Source organism: Sturnira hondurensis, unplaced genomic scaffold (genome assembly GCF_014824575.4).
Source record: "Sturnira hondurensis isolate 20B ecotype Veracruz unplaced genomic scaffold, ASM1482457v3 Scaffold0009229, whole genome shotgun sequence".
NCBI lineage: Eukaryota > Metazoa > Chordata > Mammalia > Chiroptera > Phyllostomidae > Sturnira > Sturnira hondurensis.
The window spans coordinates 346,074-372,230 of NW_028081860.1; the positions used below are offsets into that span (position 1 = coordinate 346,074).

At 55.7% G+C, this 26,157-nt stretch overlaps 1 protein-coding gene across 6 annotated transcripts; it reads right to left on the reverse strand.

Moving 5' to 3' along the window:
- On the reverse strand, positions 1-25,935 carry HCFC1 (host cell factor C1). 6 transcript variants are annotated; one of them, XM_037056942.1, is made up of 26 exons: positions 24,771-25,935; positions 18,392-18,540; positions 18,060-18,220; positions 17,059-17,267; positions 15,810-15,894; positions 15,205-15,311; positions 13,941-14,120; positions 13,455-13,814; positions 13,023-13,183; positions 11,899-12,096; positions 11,315-11,539; positions 11,068-11,172; positions 10,597-10,816; positions 10,158-10,300; positions 9,872-10,010; positions 9,435-9,655; positions 7,104-8,631; positions 6,679-6,839; positions 5,633-6,206; positions 4,891-5,214; positions 4,577-4,695; positions 4,353-4,490; positions 3,814-3,999; positions 2,906-3,206; positions 2,278-2,341; positions 1-2,033 (listed from the first exon to the last, which is right to left on the reverse strand). In XM_037056942.1, exons 1-26 carry the CDS (start codon positions 24,961-24,963, stop codon positions 1,994-1,996), a joined length of 6,291 nt encoding a protein of 2,096 aa, XP_036912837.1. In that variant the 5' UTR covers positions 24,964-25,935; the 3' UTR covers positions 1-1,993. The 6 variants fall into 6 exon arrangements, with proteins under 6 accessions (XP_036912837.1, XP_036912839.1, XP_036912838.1 ...); XM_037056944.1 differs by having other exon boundaries at positions 4,891-5,211; positions 5,633-6,077; positions 24,771-25,934; XM_037056943.1 differs by having other exon boundaries at positions 5,633-6,077; positions 24,771-25,934.
- Positions 25,936-26,157: the final 222 nt, after the last annotated feature.

Genomic DNA, 26,157 nt, shown 5'->3' on the forward strand with positions numbered 1-26,157 from the left:
TTATTTCAAAAAAAGTCTTTTAATTGTTCAAAATAGCACAAAACGACATTGCACTATGGTAATATTGAGTCACAGGGGTTACTCTACAATAGATGAACGGATGTACTGTTCTTAGAAATAAGAGAAATTAAAGGGCGCTTGGGACAAGGAACAGGGAAACAATGGGACCAGGCGAGTGGGCTCCAAGGTGACTAAACATGACATTTTCCACAGCGAAATATACTATAATACAACAAACCAGAGGCCCCAGAAGGAGCCAAGTGGTGGTGGTGGTGAAGCCACAGCTGGTCTCCAGGGCAGACTTGGAGAAGGGTGTCTGGGAAGACGGGCCACTCATTTTCAATCTTGGGTGACCTGTTTATAAGCCTCGCTCCTTGCCTAAAGCTTAGGTGTGGGGCACAAAGTGGCGTATTAGCCACTTCAAAAGCAGAGCCCCAAGTCTGATCCTAGGACCGCACAGCTGGGGGAGGCTGCTGCACATTCGTAGACCAAGGGGGTGGTGCTGTTGGCCTCCTGCACCCCCAGGCTCCCTCCTGGGTGAAGCTATACACTCAGCCTCTCAGACTACCTCTGAAAAAGGTCCCCCTTCTTGCCCCCACCTCACCTTTTCCTTCCAACTTTGCCTACAGGAAGCTGCGATGAAGTGTGTCGGATACTCTAAGCCAGCTATGTGTGCCAAGGAAGGAACCTGGGGGCGGGGGGTGTTGAGAACTGTGAACCAGGACCAGGAGGACCCACTGCTTCTGGGCTGTCCTCAGAAACCTGACTTTAGGCTCTCAGGCTTTCAAGCTCAATCCTGTGGTGAGATGCGGAGCCCATGGGGAGTCAAGTCTGACAGCTCACCCCTCCTTTGTCCCAGAGGCCCAGGGACAGGCAGAGGGCAGAGGCCAACAAGAGGAAATTGAGCTGGGCGGCAGATGCCAGGTCCACAAGGGGGATTCCACCCACGCCTCCTCTCCTGCCCTGGCTGCTCCCAGCTTTTCCTCCAAAACGATCCCTGCCAAGGCTTAGCCAAGGAGAGAATTTTTTTTAAAAAAAAAAGGAAAGAAAAAAAAGAAAAAAGATAACACATTCTGTACATGGCTAACAAAAAAGGGACAAAACCCCACACGCTAAGGCTAAAATTACAATAAAAATGTTAACTTCAATTTCAACTTAAAAAAATACAACAAATGCAGCAGTTGGTGATGTGGCCCCTAGCCCTGACCCGGGGGCCCGAAGCCAGGCTTGCGGGGGAGGGGGCCTCTGTAAGCCCCATTGGGAGTCGGGAGGTTTTCACAGAACACTGCTCAGGCCACCATGGGAGCCCCTTCTCCCCCTTTTTCTTCTCTTGTTTTAAATGGGAAAGAAGACGGAAAGGGAGAGGAGCTGGAGTAGATAAGAAGGCCTCTGAGAAAATATAAGCTTCCGGTGGGATCATGAGAGATGGGACGGGTAAGTTGAGGGTGGGCTGTTAAGTGGCAGGAAAAGCAAAGGGAAGAAAATAAAATCAGACACACCCAGAACAGGGTGCCCCGCAAAGCCTCTCTTGCTCCTAGGAGCAGAGCAGGGGAGGGGGATTGAGGGGTGGCCTTTCCCTGGCTTAAGTGTCCCCTCAACTACGCCTCCGACTGCCCTCTAGAGCCAAGGGTGACAAACAGCAAGAAGCTAGCAGGATGAGGAGGTGCATGCCTCCACTTCTTTTGCATCTTTGCTCTAAGTTTCTGTGTCTCTCCTTCAGGGCCTCTGGACTCAGGGGGCAGGCGCACTGCTCATCTTTGCTTGCTGCTCTTCCAGACCTGCCTCTGCTTCCACCCAACAGCAATGGTAAAATGTGCTTTCTTGAGATTATTTTATAAACAGACAAGAAAGGAGAGAGAATGAATGGTGGCCAGTAGCTTGGGAGGGTGTGAGCGCCAGGTGGGCGGGATGGGCAGGTAGGGCCCTGGCAGGCGATGTTCCTGAAGCAGGGGTGGGGGTCGGGAGAGGAATCCAGGTGCAAGCCAGCTGCCTCTCACTGACCATCTGCCTTAGATTTCTTTGGAGCAGTTTTCCTGGGAAAATGTTAGGAAAAGGGGAAAATGTTAGCGTGGCTCCTGACAACACTAACACTGCAGACTCCCTGCGGGTTTCTGGCTGGTATGCAATGGAGGTGCACACCCAGTTAAGCACCCCCCCCACCCCCCGGCCTGCAAATCATCCAGGAAGTGGAATCCCCTACTATTCCCACTGTTCCTTCATTCCAGGAGCCATCCACCCTCAGTCCCAGAAGGTTCCCAAAAGGAGATTCCCACTTACATTTCCGGAGAGGACATGGGCCGCTTGTTGGCTGGCTTGGTGCCAGGGGTGTCTTTACTGGTTTCTAAAAGGAAAAAGGAAGAACTGAGTGACACAGCAAGGTGGGTCACATAACTTCAGTCACACAGCCATCCCCAGGCCGAGAACACACCCGTATCCACCCCTTCGCCCACAGCCTCAGCCCTGCCTCGCGACCAGCTGAATGTGACGCCCCCCCCCCCCGGTGGGTGCACTTCCCGTGGTTCTGGCCACCAGTGTGCCACCCTGAAGGGTGGCCTTGGACTCAGGTTAGAGGCCCTCATTGTCCTCCTTGGTCAGCCTTGTAGGAACTAACTCGTAATCTGGCAGGGCAGCCTGGGGCCTCCACCCCCACCCTGTACCATGTCCACTGAGCTCCAGCCTCACCCCGTGCCCCCTACTTCAGGCTCCTCTAGTCCTTTCTACACCATCTCACCTCAAATGCCCCATGGGAAACTTTCCCTGCATCCTCAGATGAAGCATGGTGCACCCCGCAAGACACCTCCACGGTACCCTAGGCCATCCCATCCCCCGCTGCTTGCCAGGGGCTTCCACTCACCAACCTCCCCTCCCCAGAGGCTGCCCAGGCAGCCCTGTGGATGACACGTACCTTGCAACCACCTCACTTGGGTGGCTGGGCCATAGCCCTTCTCATTGCGGGCGGCGATGCGGAAGATGATGGCGGGTTTGGTTGTATAGTCGATGTGGGCGTTGGAGAGACTGGAGGACTGCACGAGGCAGGAGGGGCTGGGCCCACAGTACACCCGCATGAAGGCCAGCTGGGCTGGGGCTGAGCTCTTGGCCTCGCCGCCGGCCTGTGAGCTCTGGATAGCCAGGTACACCGAGTACTCAACGATCTTGCCGGAGGTCACAGAGGGCGGTTCCCAAGTGAGGTGAGCACCATCTGGACTCTAGAACCAAGGTGGCAAGAGCGAGTTGTGCTATCTTCAGCCTTTGTGACTGTACCCGACCCTGCGTGTGTGGAAACCACTACGCCACTTCCAGACCCGACCGCTCGCACTTCCCCACTCCTCCTCACACAAGGGGCTTATCTCACGGCAGAGCCCAAGGAGCTCTGGAGAGATGGCCTCATCCGCCTCCATCTGGAGGGCAGCTTTTGTGTACGTAATGGCAAAATAAAATGAACAGGGACATAAAATACAGCCTTCCTACACCCAATCTGACACCTAATGATTTGTCAGCCTCTTGGTGCCTCGGTTTCCTCTTGGGGAAAATGGGGCTAACAAGTCCCAGACCTCCTCAGGATAGCCTAAGAATTAGATAAAAAAACACGTGGAACACGACATGTAGTGAGTGGATACTCACTGAACATCAGCTGCCCTGTCAGGGGGGAAGAATGAGGCCGGGGACAGGAAGGAACTTGCCCTTGTCAGCCCAGCAACTGGTGACAGTGCGAAGAGTGAAGTTTCACCCAGACCTGGCCGACTCTGCCCACATCCTGCGGCCCCTCCTGAGTCACCCCGCCGGGCCCAGCGGCAGCCCCACAGCAAGACTCACTTTGCTGATTTTAATGGCACAGGGGGCCCCTGGGAAACCAGGCAGACACGTCTTAAAGGCTGAGATCTCGCTGAAGGGCCCCCGGCCACAGGCATTGATCCCAGCAACACGAAACTTATAGGCTGTGCCAGGCTGCAGTTCATGCTTCTTCAGCTGGTTATAGTCTGGAACAGTGCCCGAGTCGTCCTGGGTAAAAAAGCCGGAGAATAGGAAGAGGGAGAGAAGAAAAGTGACATAAACCCAACTGGAGCAGGCAGAACCTTTTTTCCAACCTGGGGACCGTGGAGGTCCACATGGGAGAGGGAAGGGGAGGAGGGAATAATGGCATCCTGTTCACAGGAGGGGAACCAAGTGTCTTCACTGCTTCAAGGGGAGCAGGCAGAGGGCGTGCCGGGGAAAGCTCTGCACGTGGCCGTCCTGGGGCTGGCCCTGAGGTGGAGGGCATCCCTGGGGAGCTTCAGAAGTTTCCTCGAGCCTTCGTATGGGCCTCATGGCCAGGCTCGACCCACCTGAAGACATCAACTCCTGGGGACACTTACATCAGATGAGACAGAATCATCTGGTGGCAGGAAATAGTGTGTCACCATTACATTAGTGCCCTTAATAACCCCCACATCAAACCACTGATTCTCTTTCTTCACTGGAGCTTTACTGGGTGGGGGTGGTAGGTCTGGCTTCTGGAAGACAGAAGAGAAGAGATCAGGCCCTCAGCCTTCAGGATCCAGAGGCAGGGAACCCAGAAGCCCCATCAGACCAGACTCACCACGCCCAAGGACTCAATGCCATTAGCCACCTCAGTCAGGGTAGCAGCAGCCTGCAGCTTAGCGGGACTGGATCCCACGACTGGCTGGGGGGCCACAAACGTGTTGGAGGGAGCCAGGCCTGGGAGGAAAGGAGTAAGTGGGAAAGATCTGAGACACGTGGCTTCTGCGCGGGAGGTCCCTGCCTCGGACCAAGCCACACCCCATCCGCGCATCGAGAGACCCAGACACCCACTAAGCCTCTCCCCAGTCAACTGAGTTCCCTGAGGACAACGCTATAGGAAATGGGCACGTGGCCAGGCTGGGCTCTGCTTACTCTCAGTGGCTGTGGAGGGCAGCAGGGCCACAGTGCTGGGGACAGCCCCAGCCAGCTCGCTGAGGCAGTTGCTCTCAATGGTCGGGTCATTGAGGCTGTCGGCAGGAGCCAGGGCCTCCGTGGGAAGGTGGTGGTGCTGCTGCTGGGCCTGTGCCTCCTGCAGCTGCTGCTGCTGCTGCACCAGGGCGGCCAGTTCTTGCTGCGTCAGTACGATGGGGATGGTGGTGGCCTGGCCCTCCTGGCCCTCAGCTGACAGGTGGCCCAGCTCCGCTTGTGTCACGGCTCCCGCCGCCTCGGACGTGTCCATGGGCTCCCCACTGCCTGCTCCAGGACGAAGAAAACTACTACTCAAAAGGGACGCCAGCCAGGGAGAGCCTATGCCTAGCTTCCCAACGTCCCCTCCAGGATCCCACTCAGCACTATGGGCAGTGCCAAGGAACACACACCCTGAAAGCCTGTCTCACCAACCTTATTTCTTGGCCTACCTCTACCCTGCCGTTCCCCACCCAAGGAGTCCTGCCCCCTTCCTGGGTGCCCAGCCCAGCCACCGTGCCCGTCCTCCATCACATCTGACCCACGCTACGTGGCAGGGAATAGGCCTCCTCTTCTCTTGGCTGCTCACCAGCAGGGAGGCTCCAAAACCCCGTTTCCTCGCTCCTCCCAAGGGGCCTGTCGCCTTCCCTTTGGGGTGCTTGTCTGGCCTTCACCTCGGTGTGGTGAGCTACTCATCCCCTGCACCTACCCATGACAGCCTGCTGTGCGGCCTGGAGCACAGCCTGGATGGCCAGGGCCTGGGCTTCCTCCGTGGCCGCAGCCTGGGCCGCCGCTTCAGCTGCAGCAGTCACCGCCAGCTCCTCAGGGGTGAGCCCTGTTACCATGAGGGTGGTAGTGCCTGCCTGGGCCTCGGCCATCAGCTCTTGGGGAAGTGACAACTGGTCTACTTCAGACTGTGTGGGTGGAGGTGGCTGGACCACCACAGTGGCCACCATGGCTGAGTTGGCAGGCTCCTGGCCTGAGGATGGGTCCCCTGTACTGCTCAGATCCACAGCGGCCTGGAGCTCAGAGGTCTGCGAGGCTGACAGGACCTCGGTGGACTCCCCCATCAGGGGCGTGGAGGCGGGCTGCAGGAGTTGCTGCGGCGGCAGCTGCTGGCGAGGCCCTGGGGAGGCCTGGAGCTCCTCTGGGGGCTGCAGGATGTCAACAGCAGAGAAGGGCATGTCAGAAGTTTCTGTGTTGGCTATGGTCACTGTTATCGTGGCCGGGATGGGGACTTCGGTGGTCAGAGCCCCTGGGGTAGTCTCAGTCACTGATGAGATCTTCTAGAAAGGGAGAGAAGCCCCTGTCAGAGGGGAGGAAAGAGAGGCCGGAACCAGGTAGCCTCCATCTTTCCTTGTGGACCTGGGTTCCCATTCTCAACGGACCAACATAACCCTACTAAACGGGGAGGGGGTCACTGGATCACCAAGCAGCAAGGGTGTGGCAAGAGGAAAGACCTTTGAGAACTGCTGGCCAATTTTAACCCATCCTCAGAGAAGCCTCTCCGTCCAGTCAAAAAGGGGCACTCAGATAACCGCCTTGTCACTCTTACAGGCTACAGTGAAAGAGCAAGCCATGGGACTGGGGGTTCCTGCCTCTTGCCCAATCCTGGCAGGAAGCTGCTCTTTGACAATCTGGAAAAGGGACCAGGAGCAGCACTGTGCCTGGTACAAGAGTGACACCCAGTGTCCGACTCCAGAACAGCATGGGCCAAAGGCACAAAGGGAAGCAGGATCCTTCTCGGCCTCTTACCGGCACAGAGGGGCCAGGGACTGGTGTGGATTGTGTCACGGTAGTCACAGCCCGTGTCAGCGTGGAGGACACAGTTGTCATAATGGCACTGGAGCTGGTGATGTTCACACTCTCGCCCTGGGTGGTCTCTTCTCCTTGGTCACTGGCAGCTGGTGGGGGATCTGTGGGGAAGCAGGCAAAGCAGGGAGATAGTCACTCAGCCAGCAGGGGCCTAGGGGCGAGGCTGGATAGGAGCCCCAGGGCCTCTGCCCAGCTTTGCCACTAGAGGACGAAGTTGCCAGGAGGGCCACCCCTACCCTGCAGGTCAACTGAGCCCCACAGAATCTGCTAGGCACTAGCTAGATAGATCTTTTAGCCACCACTTCCCCCACCCTTTGAACTTTGGGTTCCAGGAGACCACAGATGCCAGGCTGGCCGCCACTCACCTTGATTTGAGCTCATGTTGGAGGTGACGGTGGTGGCCGTGTGTGTGGTGCCTGTCTCATGTGTCTCACAGGGGGGATTGGAGCACACCCTCTGTGTTGGGAAAGGAGCCAGCAATGAAGCGCTGGTCTGGGGAGCAATGGTGGGCGGTGCTGCCCCCTCTAGCCCGGACTCCAGGGTCCTGAGGGAGGGGGTGCTGTCAGGGAGCAGGGCCCCCACGCTGACCGACATGGTGGTGCCAGTGGAAGTGGTTTGGTGGGTCTCACAGGGGCGGCTAGCAGGGACCTGCTGTCCCCCCTCAGGATGGCCTGCACCCCCACCAGAAGTGGCAGTGGTGGGTGTATGGGTGGTGCCCGTCTCATGGGTCTCGCAGGGTGGATTGGAGCAGACTTGCTGGGCGTTGCATGCATTCGAGGTAGTGGCTGTGTTGGTGGTGCCCGTCTCATGGGTCTCACACGGTGGATTAGAGCAGACTTGGGTCACGGTGGCCGAGGGGCACAGCAGCGCCTCCAGGGCTGTCACAGTCGCAGCAGAGCTTGGTGAGCTCTCATATGCAAGTATGGGGATCCCCTGCATCTCGCCAGGCTCCCCAGTATACATTGTGGAGAGGGCTGTGGTGGGGGTGTTGGTTGTGTGGGTGTGATGTGCCTCCAGCTGATACTCCATGGACACCAACTGACCCAGATCGGCTACAGGGCTGTCCTTGCCTCCCGGCCCGCTGGGCCGAACTTGGCCGCTGGTAGAGGCCAACTGAGCAAAAGCAGTGCTGTGGCCTCCGGCCTCCAGCGCCAGGCCGTGCCCAAGAAGTGGGCTGTCTGAGCACAGGGCCCCGCTGGCCATCACAGTCATGGTGGTGCTGGTTGCACTGGTCTGGTGAGTTTGGCATGAAGACTTGATGGAACCAAGGGCTCCCTCTGATGCCCCAGCAGCTGCACTGACCCGAACCATAGCAGGGGTGGTGGTGGCCACACAGGTGTGCCGGGTGTCTCGCTGCTGGCCAGCACCGATGTTTGACATGGCAGTGGTGGCAGTGCTGGTGGTGCCTGTCTCGTGGGTCTCACGGGGCGGGTTGGAGCAACCATGCTGCCCAGCCATGTTGGAGGTGGCAGTGGTGGCCGTATTGGTGGTGCCTGTCTCATGGGTCTCACATGGAGGGTTGGAGCAGACGCGCACCACACTGCCATTCTGCTGTCCTACCGTTGAGGTCACAAGAGAAGCGGCTACCTCCTGCCTGTCACAGACAAACTGCATTTGGGTTGGCTGCGAGTGCCCTCCGAGGTTAGCCACGACGGTGGTAGTGGCTGTGTTGGTGGTGCCTGTCTCATGGGTCTCGCAGGGTGGGTTGGAGCACACCAGCGTCACGGTGCCAGGCTGCACATCACCCTGGCCAGAGTCAGCAATGGTAACAGTGGCGGTGGGCTGTTCTGTAGTAGGCGAGGCCAGAATGGACACTGGGAGGTCATGTACAGGCTGGGCCTCAACCCCACTGGGCGCCGTGATCAGAGTCACTTGGGTAGGCTGGGAGACAGGCTGGAAAGACACCGGACAGAAGTGTTAGTGCCACAACTTCCCATCTGTCTGTCCTTCTCAATGTCCTACCAGTGTCACCCAGAGCAGCTGAGACTACAGACCTGGCTCCTGCCCACCCTCTGATCACAAGACACTAACTTGCTCAGGGACCAAAGTAGAGGCGCTGCTCTGCCCCAAGGGCCACAGGACCTCGGTGGGGCCAGCCCTGGTTAGGAAAGGAACCCTGCACCACACAAAGGCCAGCAACAGATGCTTCACTAATTCCAGGAGTTCAGCTTAAGCTATACGAGGAAAGAAAATGCTGCATGTACATTAAGATAAATGGTCACAATGTCTGTATTACAAAAAGAAAGAACCTAATGTTCAAAAACTGTAAATGACCGAAATGTGTCTCAACGACAGACTATTAGTAATTAAGAATTATGACTCTGGCCCTGACCGGCATGGCTCAGTTGGTCGAGCATCCCGCAAAACAAAAGGTCACTGGTTCGATTCCCGGTCAGGGCACACACCTGGGTTGCAGGCCAGGTCCCTGGTTGGAGCACGTGTGAGAGGCAACTGGTGGATGTTTCTCTCACACACTGGTTTCTCTCCCTCTCTTTCTCCCTCCTTTCCCCCTCTCTCTGAAAGTAAGTAAGTCAAATCTTTAAGAAGAAAGAATTATGACTCTGCAAGAGAGAACACATCCCATGGGTGCTACACCGGGCGCCCACGGTAGCAGAACAATGGGAGATCGGACACCTCAGGCTGTGGCTCCCACACTCTCCCTGACATGCCCCCACGTGCACTCCCACCTGCCTTACCTGCATGGTGATGGTGGGGGTGGTAAGACCACTGGCCGCTGTCAGTGTGGTCTGAGCAGCCGACACAGTGATGGCAGTGGGGTTGATCACCTGGCTTGACAGGGTGGCAATGGTGCCCAAGGTGGTGATGGGTGTGGCCAGAGAGGCGCTGGTACTGTGGCCCCCAGCTCCAGCAAGGCTGGTGGAAACGGTGCCTGTCATCGTGCCTAGGGTTGTGACGCCTACAGGCAGGGAGAGGCAGGATCTAGATGAGGCCTGCTGCTGGTACCTCTTTCCCAGCACTCTCCCTCCCTGGACAGGACTGGGGGCACTGGGAATTCTAGAGCTTCTAGAGTGCTCCCACCAGGAACTGAAAGCTCCGGAGAGAGTACCTGCACCTTCCCCCAACCCCCGTATTGGAGGAAGACCCAGAAAGAATATTTGAAACAGCTACATACCCGTGGTGCCCTTCACAACCAACGTGGTGACTGCCGGCTTGACGGCAGAAACAGTGACAGGGGTGACCAGGCGGACACCTCCCATGGGCACAGTGCGTAGGATGGTGCCTGGCTGTCCGGGGGCCCCCTTCAGTACCACCTGGAACACAGTGGAAACCGTCCCCAATATCACTCACAGGTTGGCCGGACCCCATGATGCCCCCTTCCCAGGACCCTCAGGACACATGTGGCCTGCTCAGATATTGGACTGGACAACAGGGTGAAAAGAGGGTCAGGCACGCCTCACCTGGGTCACTCCTTGCTGCCCGTGGCCAGTGGCAATTTTGGGGACAGCAGTGATGATTTTTGCGGGTGCTCCAGTTCCCGAAGTCATAACCTTCGTGGTAATAATGGTAATAGGGGACTTGATGCCAGGACTGCTGGTCACACCTAGGCAGGGCAGAGAAGGGGCAGCTTGGCTTCAGGCTGGGCTCCTGAAGCCCCGCTGGCGCTAGCTCCCACACCCCGCTTCCTGTGGTTACTCCTGATGCCCCTCGCTTACAAAGATGAAGTGCCAATTAAAGCCGCACTCTGCTACCTCCCTACGAACCGTAAACAAAAGGCAAGGGTGGAGAAGAGGGGAAAAACCAAATAGAAACCAAGAGCATGCCAGACCCTGGCCTCTATGCCTGTCTGGCATTAGCCTCCTGACAATTTGGTGCCCACCCACTAGGGGAAACCACTACCTGTGGCGCCCGCCTGCGTGATTATGGCTGACATGGGGATGGTCTTGATGATGGTGGTTGTGCCAGGCTTGGTGGTACTGGGGGACACGCTGCTGATGCCCAGGATGGTGGGCTTACTCCCAGCCCCACTGGCCTGCGTGGTGGTGATGATGGTGGTGGGCTTGCCATCTGCTGAGGTCACCAGCTTCAGGATGGTCCCGGCTGGCAGGGGCCCTTTGGTCTGCAAGGGAAAATAGGTGGAGGAGGGCGAGGCGGACCGGCATCACTGCCAGGACGGAAACAAAGTCTGATGGAAACTGGTCTGACTATTCTCCACCGCAGCCCAAACAGCACTGGGACTATTCTGAAGATCGTGGTGACAGGACCGAGCAGCAGGACTTTCTGTGCAACGCGTGTTTCAAGGGATCTTCTCTAGGTAGGGATGCAAGTTCTGCTCGCTTGACTTGCAGAGTCTGGGACCCACAAGCTCACCTGGATGATCTGAGTCACTGGGCCCGTAGATGCCTGGCCTGTGACAGCCGAAGTCTGAACTGGTTTGGTCTGGACCACTGACATCACTTTGCCCAGATTGGAAATCTAAAAAGCAAAGGATGAACCAGGGAGTTATCCGGAAACCAATCAAGGGCACGGCCTGGGCTGGGGCTCTCCTGGCTCGGGCTCAGCACAGTACCAGAGCCTGGCAGCTGTCATGTGCAGCAGGGTGGCACCCATCACTCACCAGAGCACTGCCTCCTGGGACAGAGATGGGGCTCTTCACCAGAGTGATGGTCTTGGTGACCCCACCCACGACTGTAGTCACCACCTGGGCTTGCTGGGCCACAGTCACAGTCCCAGACTTGTGCACTGTGATGATGGGGCGAGTGGATGTGTTGGCAGCGGAGGAGACGGATGTCCCCACCTGGGCAGCTGCAGTTTTCAGCATACGAGTGGCCGGGTTGCTCACCTGGGTGGGGGGAGAAAGACAAGCGATGGTTAGAACCAAGAGCTGGAGCCTCTGTCTGGGAGGTCCCGGCAGGCCTACAGGTCGGCTCACCTTCTCCAACTCTTCCCCTTTCCCCTTGCCAGACTGAAAAGCTTGGTTTGGTTGACTGAACAACCCAACCCCAGGTCTAGCCTAAGGCTGTGACACTCCTAGGGGTGAAAGGTTATTCCAGAGCCCAATGCAAGCACCAATCATAGACCAACAGCCTCTTGGGTTGGTCTGAAGCCCTGGAGAAGCGACCACTGTCAGATTATACTTACTGCCCAGAAGCCCCTAGCCCCAAGGCTATTGGCTCAGAACCAGGCCCGAGGGATGCTCACCATGACTGGCGAGGAGGCCACCTTCACAGTGGCAGGGAGGGTGGTAGTGCCAGGTGTCACAGCCACAGTTTTGACAATGGTGGTGCCTGCTGGGACACTCAGCACTGTGGGCGCCGAGGAAGGAGGGATCTTCTGGGTGGCAGCGGCTGCAGCGGCCAACGCAGCCATCCCACTCATCTGTGGGTTGCTGCCGATCACCTGTGGTGTTCACAGGGAGCGTGAACCAGAGGACTGGCTCCACAGACTTCACCGGGGAGCTTCCTTCCCGCCCAGGGCTCCTCACAGGAGCACCTCAATTCTTCTGGCCCCAAACCTGGACTCTACCACTGAGCAGGCACATGGACCCAAGGCAGGAGTTTGTCAGCAGCTCTGGATCTTTTCTAAAGACCAGTCAGAGATGGTCCCTCTTCATGGGCCTGGGTCAACCATCCTCCCCACCTTAGGATTCTCCCCTCAGGCTTCAGCATAAGAAAGTTCGCATTTATAAGGCCTTTAGAGGCCTGACCAGGTACCTCAGTTGGCTAGAGCATCACCCCAATACACCAAGGTTGTGGGTTTGATCCCCAGTGAGGGCACATACAAGAATCAACCAATGAATGCATCAATAAGTAGAACACAAATTGATCTCTCCCTCAAATCAATAAATAAAAATTTTGTAAAAATCTTGTGTTTAGAAATTTTCAAAGGCCCTTGGGCCCTGGCCTGTGTGGCTCAGTGGATTGAGCGCTGCTGGCCTGCTCATTGAAAGGTTGCTGGTTCGATTCTAGGTCAGGGCACATGCGTGGGTTGTGGGCCATGCCACCAGTTCCCCAGTGCGTGAGGGGCAGCCGATCAATGTTTCTCTCCCTTTCTTTCTCCCTCCCTTCCCTTTTCTCTAAAATTAAATAAAATTTTTTAAAAAAAGGAAAAAAAAAAGGCCTTTGGGATCAGATGGCAAGAAGGTCCTTCTGGGACGTTAACTTGTTCATTCTTATTAACTTGGCAATGAAAGGTCACCTCATCAGTGCTCTGCTGGCGAGAAAGGCCCTGGTGCTGCAGCTGGGTGACATTCTAACTCAGTCAGGGCACCATCAATCACTGGCAAGTCCCACCCCACCCAACCCAATCTCAAAATGGCTCCTCACCGTGCCCTGAGCGCTCTGCGAAGGCACAACCATTCGAACGCCTGCAGGAAGGGAGGTCACCGTGACAGGGGCTTTCCCAGCCTGGCTAGCAGGTCGCATGGTGACCAACGGGGTTCCTGTTGTAGCCTGAGGACCAGTCACTTTGAGAACAGCAGGGACACCTGAAGAGAAGGGGGTAGCCATGAGCAGAGGCGCCCCCCACCCCACAGTGCCGCTGTTGGATTCTTCAGCATTTAGACACGAACTGCTGGTGCTTCTTGTCTGGCCCTTCCAAGTACCCTGCGGTGACCGCCTCCGCAGGAGGAGTTGAGTTTGCTCCCCCGCCACTAGCGCTCTAACGAGCCTGCACTAATGATTGCGGGCATGCTGCTCAGCAGCCCTTACTCAGGGACGCCCTCTCCCGGTGGGCCAGGTGCCTGGGCCCCAGCTCACCTTGAGTCCTGGCTGCAGCGGGCACAGAAATGGAGCTTCCAGGCACCGGTGGCAACACCTGGATGGTGGTGGTGGTCGGGGGCGTGGCGGCAGCCTGGGGCAGGAGTGTGATGCCTACTTGGGTCAGTGGCTGCACAGCAGGCGCGGCTGCTGCAGGGGCAGGGCTCTTGGGAGGGTTGGTAGGCACAGACGGGACTGGATTGGGTGTGGGGGAGGTGGCAGTAGCAGCCGTGGCAGGAATGTCATATTTCTGGAGCTGCAGAAGGTAACTGTCGGCGGTTGCCACTGCCCCCCAGCTCACCTCCAGGGAGTTGGTGTTGGCTCGTACCAGCTGTACCCGGGCTGGAGGTGGTGGCTTTTCTGTAAGAGAGCACAGTCAGCGAGGAGGAAATAGAGACTTCAAGGGTGAGTGCGAGAGAAGGCTACACCCTCAGGCTCAGCTGCACTGCGGCGGACCCTAAGGCTGCCTCCTGCAGTGGGCCTTACCTGTTTCTAGGTACCACAGGTCCTTGCAGCAGACCTGGTTGTTCCAGGCCTTTCGGTAGCCATCACGCCCACTCCAAATGTAGAGGCGGGTATTGATTGCTACAGCGCAGTGGCCAGCTCGGGCACGGGGAATATTGTCCTCCAGTGTGTCCATCAGGATGGTCTCCCAGGCCATGGTATCTGGGGAGAGCGGGAGGTGGAGGTCAGCAAGGGGACAGAGGATCCCGCAACTCCTACTAGCCCTTTCGCCCTTTTGCTGTCAGGGATGGAGAATTAAAACCAGGAAGTCATCAAAGATCACTAAGTTAGAAAAAAACCAAGAAAATGCTAAACCCTGAACTATGATCTGGGAAAACTATCTGAAATGCACGCTTCACCTCTTGCCCATCAAACTACACAAGATCTTATAGAAAGAGACGGGCAAGGAGAAATGCAAGTTATGAAAAAAATAACAGATCTAAAAAAAAAAGTACTGCACTTGAAATAAGAGAGGTACGAACTTAACCCATAAGGTGCTGGCAGTTTGATTTCAGTGCCTGTTGTAGCCGGGGCTCAAGGTGAGCAGGGGGGATGGGGATGGCCCGTGGGAAGACTTAATCACTTACTGGGTTTGGTGAAGAGCAAAAGGTTTGACAGTTACTGTGCTGACACTGCTAGGGGTGTCTACTCGGGCATAGCCACCGTGCAGGGCAGCTCGGCAACAATTCTATCTTGAGGCTGTCACCCTTCAGATACATTTGGCACGTGGGTGACAACGACGCAAGGATACTCATGCAGCAGTGTCTGTGCAGGTTCCGGCACCAGGATAGCAATTCAAAAGAATGAGGCCGCTTGGCATGTAGGGATGGGGTGGTCTCCAAGATAGAGGAAATGGAAAAGGCCGGGTGCGGCTCTGCGTAGAGCAGGCTCCCATTTTGTTTCTAAAGGAACCTTTAGGCAATGCTTGTATTTACAGAGAAGTCCCTGCAAGGGGGATGAGAAACTACCAAAGTGGCTGCCTGAGAAGCAGAATGGAGGGAGGGGAGGCTCTGCACCCACAGGATTATGTACTTCTGTATGTCAGACCTTGTGCAAGATGAGCCTATTCATCAAACGAGGAGGAGGGGTCTCTCTGAACACTCTGACCAGTGGCTACTTCTCATGAATTCCGGAGCCACGGGCCTTAGAAGCTTTGCTCCCTGCACACCCCACACAGCTCTCGGGGCCAAGAAGGGCCAACCTTCACAGCCCTCCGTAGGCCACTCCAAGCCCGAGGAGGCCATACCCAAGTTGAGACAAGCCAGTGTGTTGGTACACTTCCACTCCTTCTCGTGTGTGGCCACTTTGACGTCATCCATGACGAGAGGCACCCAGCCACCAAACACGTACATTCTGGGACGAGGAAGGGAAGAGTAGGAGACGATTGTAGAGGAGGTGCCAAGCTAGAGGCCACCTCTTCCAACCAGAAAGTTCTAAACACACTTGGTCCTCTAGCTCTCCCCAGGAGAGTTCCCTAGGGCGCACGAAGCTCCCGATGTTGCCCTCTTCTGCTTGGTGGCTCAGCCCTCACAAGAACTGTGTCACCTCCACTACATGGAACCACTATTTAGCTTACCTAAAGCTCGCCTCAGTCCCCATCATTCTCACATTCGCTTTGGGACCTTGGAATTGACAAAGACACCCAGCTGCTTATACGTAGAGAATCTAGAATGGTCTGTGCCCCTCTACCCTGAGTCTGTCCTCTATTCCCTAGGGTCGTAATGAACACAAAGGGCTGCTGAATATTAGTCCAGCCAGAAAGAGGCCTCCTCAGAATTACTGGAACAAAACTGAGAGCCTTTGGGGGCAGGGAGGGGGCTAGGGAGAGCAAAGCAATGGCTAGCTACTCACTTGTTGCCTATGGTTGTGGCCGAGTGGAGACTTCGAGGAAGAGGCGCTACTCCACTGAGACTGGGCTTATTCCACGTCAGAGTCTCTGTGCAGAGCAATGGAGAAAGGAGTTAGCCACAAGTGATCCGAAACATGCCCTCTGACCCAGAGGAAGTTCCCTGGCCTCGGAAAATGTTCTGGAAGGTAGGTGCCAATGCAGTCCAAGAATTCTGTGCCTGGCCTCCCTGTGCCAATGGGAGGCCGGCGGGTCAGGTCCTGGCATTTCTCGAGCTGTGTTCACAATCTTGGCGATTAACGTCTCTTCAAAGACCTGCTATGTGCTGGCACTGCTCTTGGTGTTGGGGCAGGGGCAGGGAGCGTGAGACATGTCACTGTGGGTCCGGCTCTTCACAAAATGCACAAAATGCACTCACATACACACCACCTCCACTATCTACAGACCGAGTGTGGGAAAGCATTGCGCCACTGGGAATTCTACTCACAAAAACCGATTTCTTTTGAGTATCCACAATGACCTAATCCACTCTCCAAAAATACATTGTCAGCCACCTTCTCTCCTCAGCCTTCTTCGGGTCAAAAATCCATACTTTTTCCTACCATTCCCGACACCCTACTGGTTACCAGCCCAAGCAGCCCCCAGAAGTTTCATGGGCTCAAGATCCCATTGGACTTCAACACACCAGGATGTACAACTCCTGGTACAGCCTGACCACCCATGAATCGGCAGGCACTGACCAATGCCACCTAATCTAGACAACTCAATTTTATTTTGCATTTTTTAAATTTATCCCCGCCCTTTTTAGATTTTATTTACTTATTTTCAGATGGGATGGGAAGGGAGGGAAAAGAGAGAGAAACACCGACCAGTTGCCTCTCACACGCCCCCAGTGGGGGACCTGGCCTGCAACCCAGACATGTGCCCTAAACCGGGAACTGAACCAGCAACATTTTGGTTTGCAGGCCAGCACTCAGTCCACTGAGCCACACCAGCTAGGGCTAGACAATTCGATTTTAGAAAGGCTTGTTCTTCTTGTTGGCCTACAAGCCGGCAGACCAACTTTTCCTAAAAGCAATGCCATACGCTCAGGGCAAAGATGACTGCCCCAAACAGGGTATCTCCCTCACCTTCCAATGACAGAGAACCAAGGACTCCTCCTCCCTGTGAGCACCACCCCAACCACCCTATGCTGGCTACCCAGCAGACTAGCTTTGCTCTGAGGCTACCAGAGAAGCTGCACCCACATCTTACCAATATCCAGGGTCCAGAGGTCCCCCAGCCGGCAGCCACTCATCCCTCCATAGATCACCAGCTTGGACTTCTTGTTGTCTTTCTCAGTATAGACTACGGCAGTGTGCGACTCCCGTGGTGGCGGCAAGACGCCGTAAGTGATAGGTATGTCCCAGGCTACCACTCCGGAGCCTGGCCGTAATTCTAGGATGTATAAGTCATTCAGGTACCTGGAAAAAAAAAGGTCAGTTATGGCTAGCCCCAACTCCACGTGCCAGAGGGCTCACCAGCTTTTATGGGTGAATTGTGGATTCCCTGGGACACAAAGGGGGCTATGGTCACATGAACAACTTCTTCTTCTACACTCGCTTCCAGGGAGGGGCTGCTAAAAGCTACCAAGGATGACCATGAATGAGTCCAAGAGGAGCAGCAGGACAGGGCATGCTGGGCTGCCCTGCGCAAAGCTGGGCATTATATCAGGGCCTCCAGCTTAGTATTACTTCCAGACTTTAGGAAGGCCCTTGGTCATCAGTCTTGGAAAATAAAAATAACCATTACTGCCCTGACCAGTGTGGCTCAGTGGGTTGGGCATCGTCCTGTAAACCGAAAGGTCGCTGGTTCAATTCCCAGTCAGAACACACGCCTGGGTTTCGGGCCAGGTCCCCAGTTGGGTATGTGTGAGAGGTAAGTGATTGATTTTTCCCTCCCTCTCTTTCTCTCTCCCTTCCCCTCTCTCTAAAAATAAAAACCACCACTAACCCTTCAGGCAGCAGAAACCTCAGAAATTGCTGGCTCTAAACTGAATCCAAGGAGTAGAACCAGCCCGAAGCAAAGAGGGTTTTGACCTCCTGGCCTGTCTTTCCCCACGTCTGCTCCTCAGGGTTAGAGACCTCAGAGCCAAAAAGCTCCTTACAGGGCATCTAGTGCCACTTCTTTTTCCACAAAGGAAAGGGACTTGGCATGGGGGGGGCGGGTAGGTCAGTTGGCGCGTAGGATTCCACATGAAGAGGACACGGCCTCACCTCGGAATGTTGTTCTTGGGGTCCTCACTATCATTGGCCAAACCTCCAAACAGGTAGCATTTGTTGCCCACAAGGGAGAAGCTGTGCCCAAGCCGAGGACATGGAGGGGGCCCATTTTTGGGCGTCTTTGCTTTGAGTCTCTTCCATTCCCACCGACTTGCCTGCAAAGTCAAGACCGGGTGGTTAGATCAGGGGTGAGCCCATCTTCTGGGCCCTGGCTGTCTGTCATGTAGGGAGGAGCTGGCCAGCCTCCTGAGCAGCCCCTTCACCAACTCATTCCCACCATCCCACCCCCCCGCTACAACTGTAAGAAGCACACCAGGGGCTGTTACCTGGAGCTCGTAGAGGTCATTGCTGTATTTCCCATACTCTACCATTCCACCAAACACCAGCAGGCGAGTCCCGTCACACACAAAGCCATAGGCTGCACACCCAGGGGGGATGTCCCCTCTCACAGCTGGGATGAACCACTGGTTGGTAGCTGGCAAACAAAAGGAAGCAGAAGTCAGAACAATTGGGAAACTCCTGGAACCAGAGTCCCCATACCTCTTACTCCCCAAATCCACCGGCTGACAAAATACAGCCCAAGCCTTGGCTGGTGTGGCTCAGTGGAATGAGCACTGGCCTGCAAACCAAAGGGTCGCCAGTTTTAACTCCTGGTCAGGGCACATGCCTGGGTTGTGGGCCAGGTCCCCAGTTGGGGGCACTCGAGAGGCATCCTATGGATGTATCTCTTGTACATAGATGTTTCTCTCTCTTTGTCCCTCTTATCCCCTCTCTAAACAAACAAACAAACAAACAAACAAATAAATTCAAAGTATGGCTCAAGAAAGGAGGGGCTGACACAGTCACTCTATCCCCAAGGATACGGGGACTTTCTCCTTTGAGCATTCAAGTGTCAGTCCTCTAACTCAGCCATCTTCAAAAGCCCTTGATCTCAGAGGCTACTTCAAAACAGCCTGCAAGCACCCTGTTTCTCATCCAGTTTGCCTTAATAAGCCAGGAGTCACTACTGACCAAGGTAATTCATCAGCTTCTGAGATACGGCCACTGACTTCCTTCACCTACTGCTCGGTGGGTCTTCACAGAGCAACTTCTAACACCCAAATACTCTCTCAGTGGCCCCATGGCTGCAGCTTTAAGTGGCTGAAAAAATGACTGGTACTGGCTGGTGTCCTTCCTCCTTGCAGGTTCAGGGTACCTGAAGGAAGCCAATCAAGACAGCCTGGCCTGCTGGTGGGGGGCAGGGGTTGCGAGGATACATAAGAACAGTCTCTGCTGGTGTCTCCTAGGTTATGGTCCACAGCCACCTTCTCCCTATGCCATCACCAGAGCCCTCCAGAACACTCTCAAACGCCAGAGGTAGCAGCAGTAACTCGAGTTTCTGCGGCAGCCTCCGTCTCTGCCAGCCACAGAAGCTTCCCCAAAGTCCATCACCTCTAGCTGGAGGGTGGGCTGGGGAAGCCGCTAAGGAAGAGGGTAAATGAGAAGCCAGGCAGCAAGCCTGGTGGTCCAGCCTTCTGTGACGTTCATGACTTGCCCTCTCTTCTGAGTCCTCACATTCAACACCCCTTGAACCAGAGGTGCCATGGCTTCCTGGAAAAGTAATGGGGCAAACGTCCTCCTCTCTTTTGAGGAGTCCCTTTCATCACATGTTATTTAAAGGACTGCCTTGTAGGTGATATGCCACACTCGCTCCAAAAATCGAATTGGGGCTCAGACTCAACTCTGCTTGTTTCCATGCCCCTTAATCTGTTTTGGTCATCACGAGCAAGCAAAGGGATTGGGATTTGGCTGTAAATTTAGCACTTCCTGGGACTTGAGTGGGGGGTTCAGGCTAGTCCTGTGGGGAGGGCCTTGGGAGGCCCCAGCTGCTCACGGCTTCTTGCCTGACCTTCCACCAAACATGCAATTGGTCACTGACCCAGACCCCTCTTCTGTATGCTGGGTAACCCAAATCCCATGTTATCACCCCCAAGGCCCAACATGCACTTCACCCAAAAGGCCTGCCCTCGTCTACAACCCCACCAGCGCACCTCCAGAAACAGTCAGAGCCCTTTCTGTCACTGCCCACTACCCAACTGCGCGGGTTGGTTTGGAAGAAGCTGTCCGTCCCCTCTGTGGTTCAGCTGAGTTGCAGGGACTTTGAGATGCCTAGCACCAATCCTCCTCTCCCCTCCTCTGCCATTTTCCTAGTACAGATGCAATGTTGTACTGCCTGCCAAGCACACGCAGCCAGACCCCAGGTCCCAGGTCCCCACTGCCTTGCTCTCGTTCCTAGTGCAAACACACACCAAGAAAAGCCAGTAGCTTCTCATGCTGAGGCAAATCGCCCTGCAAGTAATGGTCCCTGAAAGGGACCTCATCCAAGCCAGTGGGATAAAAGCTGACAGAAACCTCTGAGATCACCTCGGCCAAATGTCCTTCAACTGATAAAGGAACAGAACCCAGGAGGGGAAGTGACTTACCTGAGGTCACAGGGCAAAACAGACAAGAACCTCGTCATCAACTTAAAGTGATCATTAGGCGCCCACCTCTGCTCCCCAAGCACAGGGAGCACTGGCCACCCTCGCTCACCCTCGCACTCTTGTGGCTGCCACACATAGCTATGGGGCCATCACTCAGAGCTGGGGCAAAACAACAGGGCAAATGGAATCAGCCCACAGCTTTCCCGCCACGCTGATCCCTGACCCAGCTGCCAGGCTACAAGTAACCCGGAATGTCCTAAGAGCTCACAATTACCAGCTCATTCTATGGCACCCAAGAGGTCTTGATCTCATTCTAGAACACTCCAGGCAGGAGCAGAGGCCCTCTGCACCCCCATCAGCAGCATTCTGTCAGGCAGTGCAGCTTCTGGTATGAAATTGCCAACTGTCTCTCTTCATTTCATCCACAGTCCCAGTTCCACCCCCGAGATGGCACAAACAACCATCTCTTAAATACGACAGCTGCTTGTAGTCACCCCTTAATAGTATCTCTACCTCATCTAGTGGAGAGCATCGTGTAACCTAATCTCTGGGTCCCTCATTCTTGATGTGCTCTGGTTTTGTCACCACTCTCAGCTGGGAGCAGGATTTGAGGAAAGGAGGCTGCCCACACCTGGGACCCTTCATGGGCTGCCCAGAAATATGACTCCACCTCCTTTCTCCTCAACAAGACTAAAACCCCAGCTTCTATGGGTTTTAGAACCCCCCCACCCCTGTCCATGCTGTGCCAACTCTGTCTGTAGTTGCTGCCACCCTGTCAACCTCTACATATCACCACCTAGAGATCCATCCCAACACAGTGGGTAGGTGGATGGTCAAGTTGCACCAGCTGCCTTTTTGTTCTCTCTGTCACACTGAGACACTTCCTGTGTGGCAGACACGGTGCCGGGTGCTGGGAGGCACAGAGCACAGAGGACACGGCTCGAGTACTGAGTCGAGTCCAGGGGGGAGGCTGCCGTGCTCTCCTCCTGCAATGGGAAGAGCAACCTGGAAAGAGGTCTGCACTGAGCAGGGGCAATTATGGGGGGGGGGTCTCAGAAGAGGTGGCCATTGGAGGCCTTGGAGCCAGGCCTCGAAGGGTGAACAGGACTTCACGACAAATGAAACTAACAAGGCCAATCAGGAAGTAACTGCAAGAACCATGTGAGAAGAGAGGGCCCGGAAGGAGGGAAGGAGCGGGGAACAGATTTGAAACAAGTTTAATTCAGTAACTAATTAGCTACAGGAACAAAAGAACAGAGAGGTATTTCCAAGGTGGTGGCCTCTGCTTGTTAACTGAAAGAAGAAATAACATAGCAGTCTCCATGAAGGTCTGTACAAAACCAGCTGGTGGGGTGACCCTGGACCTGTCACTTCCCCTCTTGGACCCTAATTTCCTCATGTGCAAAAAACAAGGAAGTTCTACTACATGTTTTCCAAGGCTCCTTCCAGTTGAAACAGTTGGCAGACCTTAAAGAACCACTGAGGCCAACTAGCCTTGGGTGACTGGTTTGGCAACCAGCTTTGCCCTCCCCTCACCAGGTCACACCCCACCCTGACAGCACCAGGTCCTCTGAGTAATCCGCTTTGCTAGGTTGAAATAAAATTCCCCCAGGTCAAGGACAGTAACCACCCTAAGACCTCCCAAAGACCAGCCAAGTGTCCCACAGGTGCTATGGCGGCTGCAGCAACAGCAGCAGACAAGCAGTTTCTCACACATTTACCACCCCTCAGCCCCCAGTCATCCCTAGACTGTTGAGCTAACCAAAGGAGCAAAGTGCAAGCACAAAGTACAAGGGCGCCTACACGCCCCCTGAATGGGCCCCCTGGAGTCTTTTTATCTCAGTGGCAAACAGGGAATGCTTCTAGATCAGCAAGTCTCTGAGCACTAATCCTGTAGAAGGTAAAGTGCAAGAGAAGAGGCCTAAGGACAATATGCTCTGACCTCATTTAAAACAAAACAAAGATAAGCAGGAAAGCAGCTGTGGAGGCAACAGCTAAGGATGACAGACATCTGTGGCGCCACTGGTGGGAGAGGGGCAACACCAAGCCCCATCTCTTCAAAGAACACAAGAATCTTGCACCTACAGGAAAGGCCAGGGGGAGCCCCGTTCCGTTATTTGACCGTATTTGATGGAGCATAAACACTCATGAACAGGGAGTAGGGTCGCTAGTCGCTCGGTCGCTAGTCGCTCTCCTGGGAAGTCACCTAAGCAGTCATTTAGGGCAATTTCCAAAGTGCTCCCCTGGAGGAACTGGGGCTACAGCCCTTTGGAGGGCCGGCTAGCTACTAGTATACTACTGTCCTTACAGTTTGGGAATAAATCAAGGCCAAAGAGACCAGTTCATTGTAACAAACTAAAGAATATGCAGAGGCCCTAAGAAGAAGTGGACTTTGGAGCTGATGCTAATTAGGCCCCTGCCCTACTTTCTAAAATGGTATTTCCCTGCCAAGGAGCCTGCTCCAGGCCTTGCAAGAATAAAGTCGGTCCAAGGAGCTGAGGTTCTGCTCAGGGCAATGGCCTCTCTAAAAACAGCCATGCCCCTCAGCCTTTACCTTACTGGGCTAATTGCTGCTATCGCAGCTGTCTGAGTTGGCACAGAGTGCCACCAACCAGCCTGGCCTTGCTGGAGGCAACAGGTGCTGAGACCCGGAATGCAAAGGGTCACTGCAACCCACCAGCCTTTGAAAGTCAACTGGGTTAGTTGGGGGCCACAACCTGCAAGGCTCAGAAAAAACTGCACTCTGCCTGGGATGGGGCAGGCGGCCGGGGGCGGGGGGCGGGGGGCGGGGTGGGGGCACGCACCCAACCACGAACCCAGCTCCTCCAACCGTTGCCACTCCAACCAACTTCTCCCTCTGCCTGCCAGCTCTCCACCCTAGAGCAACCCCAAAACTGGAGAAGGTGCCCAGACTCAAGGACCCAATACGGGTACCAGCAGAGCCCCGGAAAAGTAGATCTGGCGCAAAAGGACTTTGCTAGATATGATGACAAGAGGGAAAGAGCTGGCAGATGGCCCCTGGCCATGTCCAAAGGAGACACACCTCCCTGCTGCGGCAGAGGAGAGCTTCCTAAAAGACTACTGTCTGATGGGGGGGGGTGCTTTTCCCTATCCATGCCCCAGTCCCTGAAGCTCTCAACCAGAACAGAAACAGCAGCCCCTCCTTCCAAACAAGGCAAGGCGCTAGGGGCCAGCAGCCATTCAACAGCTCACTCAGAATAAGGCCCTAGGTGTGCAAACCAGGCCAAGGGGCCACCATAGGGAAGGGGGCTGCAGGAGGATGCTGCTAAGTCCTAGAGACCTAGCAAGGACACCTGGCAAAAGGCTGAAAGCCAGCCACATGCCAGTGATACCCAAAGAAGGGTGCAGCACAGCGTTCAGTCTGCCATCCAATCCCGCTCCTCCCAAGGAAAGAATGGGGCCTTGGGTTTGGGGGAAGCAGCTAACCCCCTCAAGCTCTCGGGAACAGAGGAGTCGGGAAAGGGACCACCTACCCGGGTGAGGGATCACTAGAATTTATCTCCTACACCCGAGGACCAAGAAAACCAGTAGTGTGAACAGAAGCATTGCAGAAGTGAATGCCAAGAAGAGGCGACGGCAATGCTGCCTGACCTGTGGTTCCCCAAGGCTCCTGCACTATCTGAGAAAGGTTGCCCACCACGCACACAACCCCCAGAAATCGGGATTAGGCTGCTCGACTCTGCCCCTTTTCTCGAGACAGAACTCATCTGCAACCCAGAAGTTGTCATATCTCCCGAATGAGCACTAGCGATGAATAGATGAGCAGGCGCAGGAGGAAGAAGGGAGGGAGGGAAGGAGGGGGTGGGAATCTGCCTGCGCCAAAAGGACGCATCCGCCAGCCCGCCAGCCCGGGTAACGGTGTATGTCTGAAGTCACCACCGCTAGCGACGCCCCCGCACCAGCCGGACTAGACAGTTCCTCTTCAATAATGAAAGAACCCCCTCAAAAACAGAAGAGTCGGGGATTGTAAGATCGGGGAAAAGAACAGAGGCAGGGCGGACCAAAGGGTCGGGGAAGGGAGGAGAAAGCAGATCAGTGAGGAGGAAAAGGGAGGAATAGGAGGAGGAAGAGAGAGAGAAGGTGAGGAAAGAAGGAGACAGGTGAGGAAAGTGATAGAGGGAGGAAAGGAAGCGGCAAGAGATGGAGAGAAGAAGAGAGAAGAGGAGAGAAGAGGAGATGGAAGGAGGGAAAGATCCGAAGACCCAGCGGGCTTTGCACTCACCCGTGTTGTACACGTGCAGTTCATCCACTATCCCCTCGTTGCCGCCGCCAAACACCACGATGAGCTCCTTGATAGCCACGGCGCGGTGGCCGTGACGGGGTCGGGGCACTGGACCCGACCAGCCCACCACTCGCTTCCAGCGGGGCTGCAGGAGCACCGCTTGAGAGTTGGCGGGCGATACGGCCGAAGCCATAGTTCCAGGAAAGGGCACGGTGGGGAAAAAGTCACCAAGCGGGAAGGGAGCCCCCCAACACCTCCCACACACCCCCTTTCGTCTAAGGCAGCTCTCACGGAGAAGCAGTTCCTCACACAGCGGTGGACGGCTCCATGGAGGCCGCCATCTTAACTATCCTCCTTCCCTTTGACTCTTCCCCTCCTTCTCGCTCACTCCGACTCCTCAAGAGCACCCCGAAACTGTCGAGCGCCTAGGCCAGAGAAGCTGGAGGCCGTCGAGTCTCGCCGCTCTGACTACTTGTCCGGGCGCTCCTACTTATAAGCTGGAGCGGGAGGCCCTGGGAGCCGCCATCTTGAGCCGCCTCTCTCTCCTCCCTTCCTCAATCGTAGCCCTCACCCGCCGGAAATGGCGGAGCCCCGGCCCGGTTCCCACACCCCCCAAGTCCCCAGCACTGGCCGGCTTCCGGGGCGGGTGGAAAGGAGCCACAAGCGCCGCGGTTGTCCCAGCCCCACCGGTGCTCAGACCACAATTGTGGGAGCCGCCATCTTGAGACCGTCCCGCTTCCCCTCCCAGCACTTAGTGCAGTCGCCGCTCCCGAAACAGTCTCGACACTCGTAAGGAATAGAGGCGCGCCGGAGGCCAGTGGAACGAACTCGAGTTCTCGGGGACTGTTCGGAGGCTTGCGCTGTACGGCTTGTGAGGTCTCAAACCTCTCCCCTCAGTCCGCCTCTGCTGCTCAGGCTGCGCCTGCCGCCCTGGGAGCCACCATCTTGAGATTAGCTCCCCCTTCTCCCCTATTCTCTTCCTCTTGGGTCAGTTCTTCCACTGCAAACCAAACTCAAGGAAACGTCCTATCCTCGCTTCCCGCCTTATAACTCCTTCCCACAGGAGCCGCTCCAAAGAGCCAGAGTTACGCCCCGAAGTGGCAACTGTACGGCATGAGGAGCGGTAACGGCAGGGTGCTCATGCCTCCTCCCTGGGAGCCGCCATCTTGTGTGAAGAAGTAACAACTAAACATGGCGGCGGCGACGGTCGGGCGAGGGGCGGGGTCGGGTGATGTCACTGCCCCTCCAGCCCTCGCTCGGGTACGTCCCTGGCGCGCCTCTAAAAGAATCCCCCCGCACTGCCTCGCGGCGAGGGACTGGGGTCGCTGCGCGCTCGGCTAGGGTTCAGGCAGCGCCCCTATCAGGCGCAGGCGCGCCTAGCCCCGCG

Excerpts from the sequence above, each read along its gene's own strand:
- HCFC1 (XM_037056940.1), bottom strand. The coding sequence starts at position 24,963 with ATGGCTTCGGCCGTATCGCCCGCCAACTCTCAAGCGGTGCTCCTGCAG. Across the intron at positions 17,268-18,059 it reads CCCAAGAACAACATTCCGAG|GTACCTGAATGACTTATACA; the intron begins GTGAGGCCGTGT and ends TTTTTTTTCCAG. Across the intron at positions 10,011-10,157 it reads GGCAGCAAGGAGTGACCCAG|GTGGTACTGAAGGGGGCCCC; the intron begins GTGAGGCGTGCC and ends ACTGTGTTCCAG.